The sequence below is a fragment of the Ictidomys tridecemlineatus genome, chromosome 11 (genome assembly GCF_052094955.1).
Source record: "Ictidomys tridecemlineatus isolate mIctTri1 chromosome 11, mIctTri1.hap1, whole genome shotgun sequence".
Classification (NCBI taxonomy): domain Eukaryota; kingdom Metazoa; phylum Chordata; class Mammalia; order Rodentia; family Sciuridae; genus Ictidomys; species Ictidomys tridecemlineatus.
The window spans coordinates 6,733,267-6,748,706 of record NC_135487.1 but is presented as its reverse complement, the minus strand read 5'-3'; the positions used below and the strand labels follow the sequence as shown (position 1 = coordinate 6,748,706).

General features: G+C 42.3%; 1 protein-coding gene across 2 annotated transcripts in view; it reads right to left on the bottom strand.

Moving 5' to 3' along the window:
* Positions 1-15,440, bottom strand: part of Pex14 (peroxisomal biogenesis factor 14) — a 145,654-nt gene that overhangs the window by 25,140 nt on the left and 105,074 nt on the right. The window contains exon 4 of one of the 2 annotated variants that reach the window (XM_005334774.5): positions 3,334-3,462. The exons of the other annotated variant lie outside the window; for it this stretch is intronic. Within the exon in view, the coding sequence (XP_005334831.1) occupies positions 3,334-3,462 (129 nt within the window). The remainder of the gene's footprint in view (positions 1-3,333; positions 3,463-15,440) is intronic. 2 annotated transcript variants of the gene reach the window in all.

Genomic DNA, 15,440 nt, shown 5'->3' with positions numbered 1-15,440 from the left:
CCAAAGTGAGGAACAGAGAATGTCAACCCCCAACCCCCTTCGATCGCAGTTCCACTTTCCTGAGCTCTACCTGACTTTCTCTTAACCCATTTTTTCCCAATCGTTCCAGATGGAAACACCTATGAAAACTTAAACTGGGGGACCAATATGGGGTCTTCGAAATAATATTTTAATATTTATTATGTTCACAGAATTGAAAACTTGGGAGTTAATGGGTTAAGCCCTGAGAACACTGGTTTATTCTCACACCAGGTGACACAACATTCTCCTGGGTGTCAACCTCCTGCCACTTTCACAAAGCCTCCCTGCCTCTCTAGCCCACGTTAATTTTTCTTTTTTGTAATCTTGTGGAATTTCTTGTCTGTGTAATTAATTTTGGCATTAAGTCTTAAGAGTTTATCTTCCCTGAAAAGCCTATAAAAAAAGGGGCTGCGGTTGTGGCTCAAGTAGTGGAGTGCTCGCCTAGCATGTGTGAGGCACTGGGTTCGATCCTCAGCACCACATAAAATAAAGATATTGTATCCACCTAAAACTAAGAAACAAATACTTTAAAAAAAGAGCCTATAAGATTTTTAAAAATCATGTTTTGAATCTCTCACCTGATATAGTACTAATCACCAAGTAGGTGCTAAATAAATACTGATGTACCTTCCTGGTACATCTCCATGTTCTCTTTGCTGAACCTGGCATTTACTAACAACTCAAGGTCAAGCACATTCACCAAAGAGCAGAGATATCAAAAGAGGCACCCATCAGCACGTCTGCCACTGAGTAGGCAGGCCAGCAGGTCCAGAGGTAAAGCTCTGTGAGCACTGAACCCTAGGGTGGTCTCAAATCTGACACATGAGCATTTGGGGCTGGGTCCAGGGAATCCCACTTCATAGACTGAGACTCAAGAAATGGAATGTCCTTAAAAAGCCACAAAATGGGAAGGAAAGGGCTGCCAGGGATCTAGACATAAAATCGGCAGGAACACACATGAACGGAGGCCATAAATCCCTCCAGGATGCAGACAATGCCTCAGTGATAAGCATGCAGATTGCACACCTAGTTCAGAAACTCCCCTGAGTTTGCTTGTAATTAAGGGGGTTAGAAAGGTAAAAAAAATATATAAACCCAATTAATCATTTAAATATTTAAAGTCAGATTTTTTTCCTCACTCCAGGATTAGTATATTTCATAACGCCAGCCGTCGACAGCCCTGGTTTTTACTGGGGTTCATTTTAGAGCATGTTTAAACTAGTCAGATTGAGTGATGCTTCCAGCAACTAATCGCATGTCAAATAAAAGATATTTTATGTAATAAATTACCGCTACAAGTAATTCAAATGTCATTTATCAGTTTTATTATCAGTCAGGCAAAGTCTTGTTTCTCTATATTAATCAAAATCAAGCTTTTTTTTTTCCCCCTGAGCAGTTTTGACACCTCTTGGCAAAAGTACAGAAGTGAAGAGGCAGAGTCACCCCCAGAGCTGAAAGGAGCAATGTTAACGGTATAAGAAGAATGAAGCTCAATGGTGACAACTAAAAACTTCAGGTATTTAAAATTACCATTCCCATTGTTTTTATACTAGTGTCAAAGCAGGAAGAAGTCTGTCTCTGAGAAGATATATTTTATTTTTAGGGCTAGGAGACTCAAAAATACTTTCACCTAAATACCTGAGCGTGTAATGCATTTTCTCAGAGCAATCTGGACATGAGAACAATTTAAATGACTGAACTGCCCGCTATCTGCCCCACTCTTTTGCTCCTTTCAAAAAGACTAACAGTTTAACTCTTTGTGTCTCTGGAAAGCAGGCAACACATGCCACTTTAGGCCAACTCCATGACTAACCAGAACAGTTTGCTCTGAGCAAGAAGTTCTCAAATAGTCGAGAGACCTGTTTGGTATTAAGCCTTAGGAGGAAACAGCTGGAACAGAACAGATGTGCATCTCAGAAAATTCTGTACCCCAGCTGCCACTGCCTATCCTCAACAAATCCCATTAAACGGCTTGGCCGAGGGACTCAACTAAGGAAAAAGTGTAGAAACTTAGCCCTTGGCTAAAAAGAAACACGTAAAGTAAGTTTAGAACCTGAAGCAAATCTCAGTGGACTGAAAGAATGCTGGCCAGAAAAGAGAGACGCGTGCCATGGACAAGTGGCAGGTTCAGGACCCAGAAGCCCAAACTAGGGTTCGTGTGGAAGCTCTGTCCCTTGCGTCTCAGTCAGGACACCTGCAGGCTGTCTGGCAAGGCTCTGACTGCGAGACACTTGAGTGCATGTGCGCAGGCCTCACCCACTCAGCCGTATCCAGAAAGCAGAGGAGGAGGCTATCTAAAGGAGATCTGGGACACCCAAAGTGGACTCTCACACAGTGCCAACCTGCAGGAGGGAAGACCCTGCTGGCTGTGTCAACCTGCCGCCATGAAGCCAGGTGAAAACTACGGTGAAGGGAGAGAAAGGAGGAGCTTCCAACTGTGTGTTCAGGCATCTAAATCAATCTTTTGTTTAAAAATACACCTTTTAAAATCTGGTATCTAACACTGTTTTATATCATTTTCTGAAAAACTAAAACTTCTGAGATAGACAATTTAAATGAAGACAATTATTTAAAAAGGCATTTTGGAAGATAATAGAGCTAATGCTAAGATACGTTAAAACAACAAATTGAGTGATTTTTCCATAGCTGTGGAGTCAATTTTAATCTTTTCAGACTTTTTTTGTGAGTGATTAAAGAGCTGTATCTTTACTAGAATACATTTACTAGAATACATTTATTACTATGATAGCTTTCATTTAAAAACAACAGAAACCTCCCCTGGGTTATGACATCATGTAATAATTAAAAGCAATGTTCAAAAGGAACCTTCACATTAAATCTGAAATTCTCTAACAGACTGCCACAACATGAATACACTTGGTAGAGTCAGGACAAGGGAGGGACTGGAGTGAACACTGGACTGAACCTATGAATGTTAACTTAAAAAAATAAATAAATAAAAGTAGGAGGTGAGTTCCTTCAGTGAGCAAAGACGAATGCACTGGCAAATGAGACCTTCACGGTGTGACCTGGTGCAGTTCACTGCAGTAATCAAAACACTGGAAACAACACAGTTTATTTATTCTGGCCCCTCACCTCCTCCTCAACCTTTGCCACAAACCTAAAAGTCTATCTAAAAGAGCACTGGGGTTTGTCACTTTCAGAGACACCCTAGAGCTTTCTACTCAACCAGGGAGAAACCCAGCTTCTCTTGGTTTGTTTGCTGAATCTGGGAAACACAAAACACTGCTCTTTGGCCACAGCCCTGAGTCCCAGTCATGGTTAAAGAAGGAGCAGGAGCAGATGACTTACTGTATGGCTGCGAAATGAGGTGAGGGGGCTGGACAGGAACCACCTGTGTGGCTGGGCCCAAGGACGAGGGCTCATCCACAGCAGTGCCTGACTGCTGGAAAGCCAGATCAATCTCTTCATCGGTCAGCCCTGGGGAGAAGAGCACAGAACAGCAGGTGAGTGAGTACCTTTGGGTCAGTGTCCACGGCTGCCATAAAATCTGTCTTGAGAAAAGGGCCCCGTGGCCAGAGTGCCTTGCTCCTACTACCAAGTTGCCTTCCCGATTTCGGATTCTCCAGAACCTCTCTCAGTTGCAATTTAACCTTAAGCGACAGAATATTAGCCTCAACACTGCTTCCAAATGTGGCTCATTCAATTTCCTTAATTTATCCTTGAGTTTATTGCTGCTTTTGAAGTCGCTCCGTACTGCAATTCTCCATTCTTCCCCCGAAAACAGATACCATCAACTGCAAATGTGGCTCATTTTAATCTGTAATGGTGTTAAAAAAAGAGGGGAAAAAACTAACAATAATGCATGAAAACAGACAGGGAAACAAAAAACTAATTATTGGGTGAGACGACTAATTAGTCTAGATCGTTTCCGAAGACGGGAATAATTTGCTTTATTTTATGACAAATGCAGAAATAAAAAGAAAAATCAGGACTGACTGTGATTAGTATGAATGGGATATAGAATGTAAAGAAGAAAATAAAACAAGAAAACAGATCAAAACAAGGCCAGCCCCAAACTTTCAGATGATTATTGCTCTAGCCTGTCACAGGCTGCCTGGATCGCCTTTGGCTAGTTTTTCTTTTCCTTTTTTTTTTTTTTTTAAATTCTCCTAACACTCTAAACCACACTGCACTGGAACAGCAGGAAATAGCAGGGCGCCATCTGCAGTGGCTCTAACACGTGGAGAGGATTTACCCGTGGAGGGGTAAAAGGCAAGTGAGAACCCACGAAGACCCTGTGTGTTTCCAGTGGGGGTTGACGGGTCTGAGGTTGACTGGTGATGCTGACCCTAGGCTGGAGGATGAGGGTGCCAACCAACCCACAGAACAGGAATGACATGTGGTGCCCAGAACAACTTTCCCACAGGGCCCACCTGGGAAGTACTGAACCACAGTGGGGGGAAAGTAGGTGGGAGGTCACTGCTAGTCTGCAGACCACTCGGGCCAGCCTGTGCTGTTCCGGGAATCCCACTATTCAGGCGAGCCACAGCACAGAGCTTTTAAACCAGAGCCGAGAGTTTTTCCACATCTGGTCAGCAGCTCTCCATTAGAGAACCCACAGCATGGTACACCTGCCCCTGGGGGTAGATGAAGTATGAGGCGGTTCTGAGGATCAGCATCTTCAAAGCGTGGTGCCTGGCACACTGTGCCTCGGGGCTAATAGACGGTGCACATTAGTGCTTTCGAGTGCAGCTCTGCCCTGCACCACGTTGGCGTGTGCCGGCTGCAGCCATTCCTCAAACTCCTCAGGCCCTCCCACAATCGGTCAAGGGAGTGCCCGTGCCGTCTGGAATGGCCCGGGACCATTTTTTTCTTTTCTCTGCGCTGAGTGGATGAGGTCTGTCTCCATTTAAAACTGCAGCTCTTCCCCTCTTTCCATACACAGCTAGTAAGGAGCAGAGAAGGCCCCCCTGCAGGAAGCCTGATGTGCTATTGGGTGGCCCCTGACAGCACTTGCTCTCCCCAGATTAAGGGGAAGATGTCAAAGCTCCAAGAGTACTACTCACTGGCGCTTACCACCTTCCCAGTACAAGAGGCTAGAGCTGAACGCACTGGGGCCAGATGGGCCTTGGTCCCCCTGCCTCCCCAGCTGGCTGCAAAGGGGCTAATTTTCCCATCATTTCTCTTCCCAAGCAGACCAAGGTCAGGACAGACGGACAAGCCAAGCAAGAGTAGAGGACCTTCTTCTCCAAAGCTTTGCCTTTCAGCCTCTCACAGTGTAACGACTGCAGATTGTGCTTCCTAAATAGGAAGGGCACCCCTCTCCAAGTGCTGGGAAGGGAGACATTGTTTTAACCAGTTCATAATCGGCCACTAGAGAAGAAAGCAGCATCTGCGACGTCAGCACAGACTGCTGGTCACTGGCACACTATGGAATTCTGTAAACCTGGTGGCTGGTGTGCCTTGTCAGCCGCTGGTTGCAAACGAGGATAATTTTCCCAAAAGGAGCATTCGGTTGCTTTCTCATTTTCCCTTTTGGCTCTTTCAAATATAAACAAGTACGATAATGTTTAACGCTGGGGAAATATACAGTAAGTCACAGGCTGTGCCGTGGCCCTGGGAGCTGGAGCTGGTTAAAGGCACAGGACTCCCTGCCCATTGCTCTGCCCTCTGGCCCTGAGTTTTTGCAAAGCCTATTTTCCTAATAAAACGTGTTCCTTGCGTTATCACAGTCCAGTCCACCAAGGAGGCTGAGGTTTAAAGGGCATCAGCACTTCCTTCCAAGCTCTTGTTTTTCAGAAACCTTATCATTTGATGCTCTAAATTTACATGGGCTGCAATTCTGATATCCCTATTTCTCCGAGAGTCAGGGCTCTGATTTCGTTATAATAAATGAGTCATTTTTTCCTCTTTTAAAAAATAAGCATTTTAACAAGCTCACTGGATAATATAATTTCAGAGCTGGAGTATTATTCCAGCCACTGCTCTCTCTAGTGATAAAAATCCAAGGTCCAAAGAAGGTGGAAACTGCTCCACATCATACTTGTCCTAGAAAATGATAATGCTAGTACCAACCCCCAGATGTCCATCTCCAACCCTGTTACAAAAAATCAGGTGACCATCCAGAAGTTATGTCTTAAGTCTTCAGTCTGTTAAAGAGGGTCAGAGGAGGATTCTACTTGTCACCACCCTAGGGACCCCCACCTACAAGTGAGAGCCAATAAATAGTTCAGGGGATACACTGAAACAACTCAGAAACTTAACTTTTGGATTCTATTTGCAAATGACACCCCAGGCAACTTTATGAACAACAGAGTGAAAAAGGCAGAGCGTCCTCATCCTTGACGTGTTCTAAGACCCAAACCCTAAATCCAATCCAGGCACCATTCACAAACTGGTGCCTCTGATTCCAAGTGCCCTCTTCCTCTTGAGTGTCCTCAATGTAGACAGGACTGGCCAGCTTCAAGACTATTTATAGGACTCAGGTAGTTCATCTGGAACTTACATTGACAGTGCGGACACTCATCTTTCCCCACATCACAACCAGTTACCCTACCCGGTCACGTGGTACACAGAGGACCCCACTTTTTGGAATAAGATGCTACCAGAGGACCAAGTGCCCTAGTCCCATCTTTCCCACCCATCTCTGCAGAGATAAACAGTGCAGATCTTTGATTGAGACCTTGCAGAATCCAAAAGGTTAAAAGGAATAATAAAGGAAACTGCCAATTGTAAGTGAATTATATTTGGCTCTGAAAGCTGAGGCACAAGCTATATTATAAAAGGCATCTCTTTGCGTTGTTTACCATCACCCTGACTAATGCAGACTTTTTTTTTTGTTTTAAATAATCTCATGCAAATTAGACACACACACTTCCTTCCAGTTGATTGCTATCTGCAAGGAATAATCTAACCACAGAGGGACTGAGCAATGTCTGAGGAGCAGAGCAGAGAGACGGGAGCAAAGGATTTCACCGTCCTGTGGCATGTAAACCTCCTCCCCTCCTCATCTGCTTAAGACTTCCTTTAGCTGCTGCCTTTGGAAGAATTAGTCCATTTTGATAAAGTCTAAAATGTTCTCTTAGTTGAGGTGTCAACTTGCATTATCTGATACCACTAGCACTTAGCATTTAGATGGTCTTCCAGTAACTTCCCTTCTGCCACTCCATGATTTTCAAGAGCTACCACCTCCCAACACAATCTGTAGTGATGACAATTAAAATATATTATTGATAGAGAATAGCACTAAGAAAGTCCTGCTCAGTTATTCCACTCACTTACTAGCATTAGCTAAGAGGAGGAGGAAGGGACAAGGGAGCAGGAAAAGCAGGATGCTGGGCTTTGACTCTGAGAGGCAGAGAGTGCCACCTCACCTGCCAGCACCACAGCTGCCTGATCTGCAAAACAGAGAGCTAGTTCACTTTCAGGATGCGGGAAGTACCCACGCACTCCGCCAGGGTGGACGTCCTGCTCCCTCAGTCCTCTACACTCTACTTCCAAAAATGTCCAGAGCAGTTAGTACCCTTCACCAGATGTCTGCGGTCCCTGTGCAGACACTCGGCCAAGGATTCCTTCTCCAACACTTTCTTCAGGGTGGGCTGCTTTTGAAAGAATAGAGCAAGTGGTGACATCCTATTGATCAATAATGTCGGCTTTTAGTGCCATATGAACCAAATGCCTCAGGGTGGCCACACCTGCCTATTTTTATCCCCTAATATGTAAACAAATCTGTTTTCTTTTTCTAAAGGTTTCTGTTCAAGTGAAAACAAAACCAAAGGGATGGAGGTGAGCTGCTGCACCCTCCTGGGAGGAACCTGATGCCCCCACGACTCAGGCCAAACCAGACACCAGAAGGGGCAGTCTTCTTTTTCTGCAGGATAGGCTGCACAAGGGCTTCTCAGAACAAGTAACTTCAACACTGTCCTCAATGACTGCTGGGCACTGCCCAGGCCGGGCCCTATGCAGGTGAAGCAAAAAGACAGATGACAGAAGATAGCAGCGTCCTCTGCATCTTTCAGGTCCAACACCAGGTGAGAAAAGGTTTGAAAATGTGCAAATGAACGCCTGGCAGCAGCCTCCAGCCCAGGCTGAGCTCATAATAAAACTGTGGAGACTGTCTGAGACAAGGGCACAGGCCCCAAAGCCACAGCAAAGGACGGGAAACTCGGCCACTGTCCTCTGGTCCACTCCCTCCATTTCTAGGACTTGGGCAATGCATCTGGGACTCTCAAAGGTTGAGCAGAGGGGTCACCTCTCTTAGAACACAACTAGTCACCTGCCCCAGCACTCTCTGGGAGGACAGAAGGCAGAGAAGACAGCTGGCTGAAAACACTCCCCAAATTAAAAGAAACATCAACTCTCCCAGAAGAGGTTTGGGGAGGGGAAAGGGAAAAAGTATTTTTATTTTATTTTATTAACATTTTGTTGGAACAGTAGAGTACAATAAGGACTCTCAGAGCCTCTAAAAGTCGTTGGATGACCTGTAGACCCCTATTTCCCAGTGCCTTGTATAAAATTGAATTTTTTAAACATAAATTACACGTAATGACGACACTGTAAAAACTAACAGTAATGGAAAGCTGTGCTGTATTTCATTAGCCTGTATTATTCCGTGCCACCTGATCCAGCCGGGCCTTGTTTATGAGTTAGTGTGCTAGCAGATGCCGATGGAAGCATTTGCTTCGACCTTGCTCTTCTCATTGGGGCATGAAATTACGACGGCAGCACCTTGATATTACAGCCATAAATACAGTAAACTGCAAATTTAAGCCAACGGCTCCTATTGTCTCTGAACATAAAGCTGATCGGTATTTATTTAAAAGGAGAACAAAAAAAATATTATATATCACCTTGTTTATGGGGCTGCCCCCACCCACTTTCTTATTCCTTGCCCCAACCCCCCAACCTGTCTAATTCACTTGGCTAAAATATTAAGCAAAAATGCCAAATGCTTTCTTCTCTACTGATTAACTATTCTCAAGCAGCAAAAACAGTTTTTGAGAAAACTAGTTCTAAATATCATTAGCCTGAATGAAAGAGTTTTTATACAAACTGATCTGATGGGGTGGGGGCTGGTTCCCACCATCTGGATATTCGTACATAAATTCACAAACAGGAGGGAGACTTTCTGGCTACTTAAATGAAGACGTTCAAACAACAGGAGAAAAAGTTGCTGATAATGCCCTGAAACTGAATGTCCTCTCAGTATCCTTCCAAGAATCATTAGGTAGAAATGCTATTTCAAAAAGCAGCAAAACACTGCCTCCTGCCACCTAAGGAAAGAAAGATATCTACCCGAGAATAGAATTCTCATCCCAGCACAGAACACTGGGGGCCTCTCATTAAAACTTGCACCAACCCCCTCTTTATCCCTGTAACCATAAAGACAGCATATCCTTTAAATACATTATATGTGGAAGAAAAATAAACACAAAGACAAAAGGACACTGGATATCACCCAGCCACGTCTCCTAGTATAAATCACCGAGTAAAAAGCCAATGTACAATGTGTCTCACTGCCAGCTTAAAGACTGAGGGACCTGGCAGGTTCGCTGCACTCGCTGTCTAGAGAAGGCAAGTCTACTTCCTAGTGTCCAGGAAGAGGGTCTCTGCTCTCCAAGGCAGAGGGGATGTGAAAACCCAGCCACCTCCAAGTTCGAAGGTTAGTGGTGAAAACTAGAATGTCAGCAGGCAAGCGCGGAAGTCACTACTAACGGAGCACCTAGGAGGACCATTTTAGCAAGTCTGAACTAAATGCAAGTTTGGGGTAGCAGTTTTAATTCCCAAAGCAGACAGACTGGAGGGTCACAGGGCCGGTGCCCAGTAACATCAGTGACATGGCCAAATGAACCAAGATCAAAGTTTCTGTACATTTGCTTTTGACAGGTTATTCCACAAGGCAGACTCACTCCCCTGGAGCCCTAAATCATATCAGACACACCAGGCACTGAGCTTAGCTCCTTCCACATAAGGAGGAAACTTTCCTATAAAATTTATTGAGCTTCTCTGGGGAGTAGTATAACTGGTGAACAAGACAGAAGTGAGCCACCCCTCTGTGTAACACAGATTGAGATCTCTCATATGAAAGACTGGGAGGGGTTCCAATCAGCATCCGTGATGTCTATTTTTAAATCTATACAGCCTCGAGATTTTTTTTTCCTTCTTTTAATTTCTCTGCTAAATTAAAAATAAAAACAAAGAAGGGTTACTTTGGGTATTTTATCATCAATTCCAGAGGATAAGGATTGTTGCCTTCTGAAACAGTAGTCTAACCCAGCAGGTCGTCAGCAACAGGCCCTTCCCATAGTACGCTGAACAATTCCCCAGGAAGCAACTGTGTCCTTAGAGAGAATGGCAATCAGGAAGCACTGCTGCACGCATGCCAAAGACCAGGTGAGCCCAGTGCAAGTTTGAGCAAGTATGGAAAAGTCAAACTGATAAACACTTTTAACCCCACCTGTCCTGTTTCAGAAGGGACAGTGAAGGTTATTTTGGGAAAAAATAAAATGAACAAAAAAAACCTCTTTGCTTTGACAACCAAGTTTATGTGGTCTATTCCCTACTGCTCCCCCTACCCCTTGTTTTACAGATCAAGAGAAAAGGACCTGAGAGGGGAGGAGATTTTCCCCCAGCCCAGAAGTGCTCCAGAAGTAGAACTGAATGTTCCACCCAGAGCCTCTGTATTGCACCAGGGCGGGCAGAAGCAGCCTGGTAAGCCTGTGTCCTCTGCCACCTGACATAGCCAGCACAATGCCAAAAAGCAGAGTCTTAGAATGAATCTCTCTCCCAAGGAGAAGAAAAACTAAAAGAATAAATGAAATAAGAGAAATGAGATAATGAGTACATGGGACTTTCAGGTTGATCAATGTATTCTAAGTTATAGTTAGATAGGGTTAAGAAATTCTTGTGTTGCACAGTACTGTGACTAAACATAACAATCATGTAATGTATATTTCAACAAGCTAGAAGGATTTTGAATGTTTGCACCATAAAGAAATGATAAGTGTGTGAGAAGATAGATACATCATCCTGATTTGGAGGTTATATAATGTGCACACGTGTCAAAACATCACATGGTACCCCATAAAAATGTGCGATTTGTATCAGCTTAAAATTTTTAAAATAAAATGTGCAAAAATTTTTTAAAGAATGCATATGTAGGGGCTGGGGATGTGGCTCAAGCGGTAGCGCGCTCGCCTAGCATGCGTGCGGCCCAGGTTCGATCCTTAGCACCACATACAAACAAAGATGTTGTGTCTGCCGAGAACTAAGAAAAAATAAATAAATGTTAAAATTCTCTCTCTGTCCCCCTGTCTCTCTCACTCTCTCTTTTAAAAAAAAAAAAAAAAAAAAAAAAAAAAGAATGCATATGTATCTATATAAATGCCTATTTAGTTGCATACATGCATGAAGTAAAAAGAGAATACATAAGAAACTGGTAACCGTGATGATATTACGAGAGGGAATAAGTAGCTAGGACATACTGAAGGCAGACTGTTTACTGTATATTCCTAGTGAATTCTGTTCTCTGTGAATAAGTTTGATTCAAAAGGATACACTACATTTACTTTTAAGAACAAAGAAAATATTAGGGGGGACTCACAAAAACCTTGTTCCTGAACAAAATCACTTAGCATGATTATCCCCATTTTCTGGAGAGAAAAACCAAGGCAGAAAAGACATGGAGTGATGTCCAGGAGCTTGGACTAGAAGACACATTTCTAGTTCCTTGCTTAATCCATTGTGGCTACAACCCCAGCAGTCAAGTACAAGGTGGCTTTTTTCCCAATGTGTTTTCAAAAGGCAGACATCTGTTCTATTTTGACACATCCTGGCTGCCCAAATGTTTCTTTCAGCTCTAAATATTTGCTTCATCAATGAAATGTTTCCATCGCTGCAACAAAACAAACATTTGCTTTGGGGTGGGAGGGATGGCCATACGCTGTTTCATTATGTTCCTTGAAACAGCCCGATCTGGGAAGCAACTCCACTGTGGGACACAAATCAAGATGGAGATTTCTGTTCCTCAAAGAAAATCTTGTCACAAGACTTCACTGCACCAGGACAAACACTCCAGTCACTCAGCAGAATGCTACAAATGCTCCTTCAGGGTTTTCTTTTACATCTTGAATCTTAAATCCAAGATCAGAACGTTTAGTATTTGGCATTCAATTTACTTGCTAAAGTTTTAAACTGCCATGCAGCTATCAGGTTTTTTAAAAATCCCCACATTAATCTGATACTAACACATTACAACATGCCATATCCTAATGGGTCAATACATAAATTATTTTGTCACCTACCTATCTGTATAGTTCAAATGAATTTGGTATTGGTTGCTATCATCAGTATTGTAGAATAAACACACAGCACTCAATCAAATCCATATACATGTGAGTACTTACTTACATACACAAGGTGAGAGAGCCAAGATCTCACTTTTCCCAATTTATTAAGTGAGAGCCTCCCTGAGGCCCCTTCTCCCTAATTCCTTTGTTGAAAGAGTATGTTATTTATTTGCACATAATATATAGACCTATCATCTAAAGTATAGCTGGGGCCCCTGTCTCTAAACAACCACAAAAAAACCTAGTTGGGGAAGTAGCTCTGTGGGAGAATGATTGTCTACCATGAGCCAGGCTGTAGGTTTGGTCTCTAGTACTGGGGGGGAAAAAATTAAAATATATGTTTCCACAGATACCTCTATCTACTGGTAATAAATATAATCCATGTCAACTGCAGAAAACATGGAAAATAAAGAAAAGCATACAGAAAACAAACAAAAAAATCATGCATATCATCTCTCTCTACCCAGAAATGTATTTAATCACACTGCCAAGGGTGTTTTAGGAGCTTTTTATATTTTTAACTCTTCGAATTCCACATTAATCCTGTGCAGTGCCCAGCTTAGGGTTTCGTGCCCAGCATGTGGTACTTCTGGGAACTGTGCAGGGCCTAACCTATGGCACTCAAGTGGCAGCAGAACCCCCATGAAAAGAGTGGCTTACTCCTTTCATTTACAGGGGAGGAGTCGAGGCTCACAGGCATTAACCAGCCCACCTGAGCTCCCACTGCTGGTGGACTGAGGGCAGGGCTGGAACTCAAGCCCAGGCTCCTCACCACCACTCTATACAGCACAAGGGGAAAATATTCCACCTCTTGTTCAAGCCAAAAGGGAACACTGACTTCCCTACTCCCAGTATATAGTGTAGATGCATTGGTGAATTTACTAAGATGGAAATTTTTTCGAATTTAAAACTTTTTACATGAAAAGGCCCAATGCTAGTGAAGGTGCATGAAAGAGCAAACTGAAAAACTTCTGGAAGATAATGAGATACTCCAGTTTAAGAGTTTAGTTTACCCTCTAACTCAATACACTTTTACGAAATAATAGTGTAGTGCTAAGACATTTGGACAAAGATGGTTCATCACCATATTTTAAATAGCAAAAAAAAAAAAAAATTTAAATGTCCAAAGAGGAATGATTAAGCAAATTGTGATACATTTCAATAATGTAGTATTATTCAAATGTTCACATTCATATGAACAATTTCTGATATGGGAAAATGCTTTTAATACATTAAGACATAAAAAGCACATGTTATATTCATAGCATGATCTCAATTATATTTTTTAAGAAAGAACAAAGGAGAGCAACAGAGGTACATCATTTTTAACTTCATCTGAAGGGCTAGAGGTATAGCTCATTGGTAGAGTACCTGCCTAGCATCCTAGCATGAACCAGACCCTGGATTCAATTCCAAATGGCACTGTGCACAAAAAAAATAAATAAATAAAAATAAAAATAAAAAAGGAGAAGGGAAATGTCCCTGTAAACAGTGGGGGAGGCCCCACCATTTCATATCATCCCACAAATGCCCACTGTGTCTTCCACTGAGCAGGAGGCACAGGCTTGAATTCATTCCCTTCATCCCTCATTTCTCCTGCCCTGCAGTTGGGGCACCTTGCCATGGCCTGTTTCCCCCAAACTTCTTGGCATCCATATGCAAAAGCCCACAGTGTTGCCTGGTATTAAACCAAAGATCTGCTTCGATTTGGAAGAAATTGTGACTATACAGAACTTTAATTAGAGATAATACTCCACTCGCCTGTTTAAGTTCTTTCTCAGGGATTTTTTTTAACTATTATTTTATAAATTAGTATGTAATAGGTATATTCCTATAATACCAATTCTAAAGATATGAAAGTTATGTGGTGGAATGCAGGCTTCTTTCCCACTCCTGCCACCTGGCCACCCAGTTACATCCTCCAGAAGTAACCACATATGCTCTGGTTTCCATGTAGAGCACATATTTGTATATGTGTGTGTATATAGATGTATATATTTTATACAAACCATAACATGCACCCAGCAATTCTATTCATTTTGCTTTGTGTATGTTGAAGCTATGTTGTTAGGCATGTATTTACTTAGAAATGTTAAATCTTCCTGATCAACTTTATTTTTAAAATACATTTTTTTTAAAATTTATTTTTTATGTGGTACTGAGGATAGAACCCAGTGCCTCACAAGTGCTAGACAACCACTCTACCACTAAGCCACAATCCCAGCCCAGCTTCCCCCCCCTCCTCATTTCTTTTTGAAATTTCTTGATCTCTGATTCCACTTTTAAATCCACCTTGCCTAATATTAGGAGCAGATTTCTTTTGCATAGTATATCTGTTTCCATCATTTTACTTTTAATCCCTATGCATCTTTAAAAATGTGTCTCATGTAAACAGTGTTGAATGGGGTTTGGGTTTTTTTTTTTTAATCTAATCTTTACAAACTTTGCTTTTATTTATTTATTTATTTATTTTAGTTTTGGCTATATATATATACACGTGTGTGTGTGTGCGCGCGCGCAAGTATGTATAAATTGTAGATGGACAGCATGCTTTTATTTATTTACTTTTTTTTTTAATGTGGTGCTGAGGATCGAACCCAGTACTTCACACGTTAGGCAAATACTCTGCCACTGAGCTACAGCCCCAGCCCCAACAAACTTTGCTTTTTAATAAAATATTTTGTCCATTTACATTTAACAGAAATGTTCATATCTTTCACCTTGCAATTTGTTTCCCTTTTGACCTGTTTAAAGCCCTCTTTTCTTGTCTTTTAAATTCAGCTTTTACTTCTATTGGCTTGTAATCTATAGTAGTTTCTGAGAGATTCTCCAGTATCTTTTCTTTTCTAATTATTAGATAGCCTGGGGGAGATACTTTGCTCTCTGATCTCTTCAAATTTCCACTCTCTAATTTTGCATTCACCAGTGGACCTTGCCTACAACAATTACTGGGTGTCTGCCTAATGGGGATCCTCAATTTTTTTTTTAGAGTAAAGGCATCCTAGACTAAAAAGTTTAAGAACCAATGCCTGAGTTATCACAATCCATGCATGACACGTTTCTTATAAATGAGAAATTTTGCCACTTCCCCAACAATCCTAGCACTTA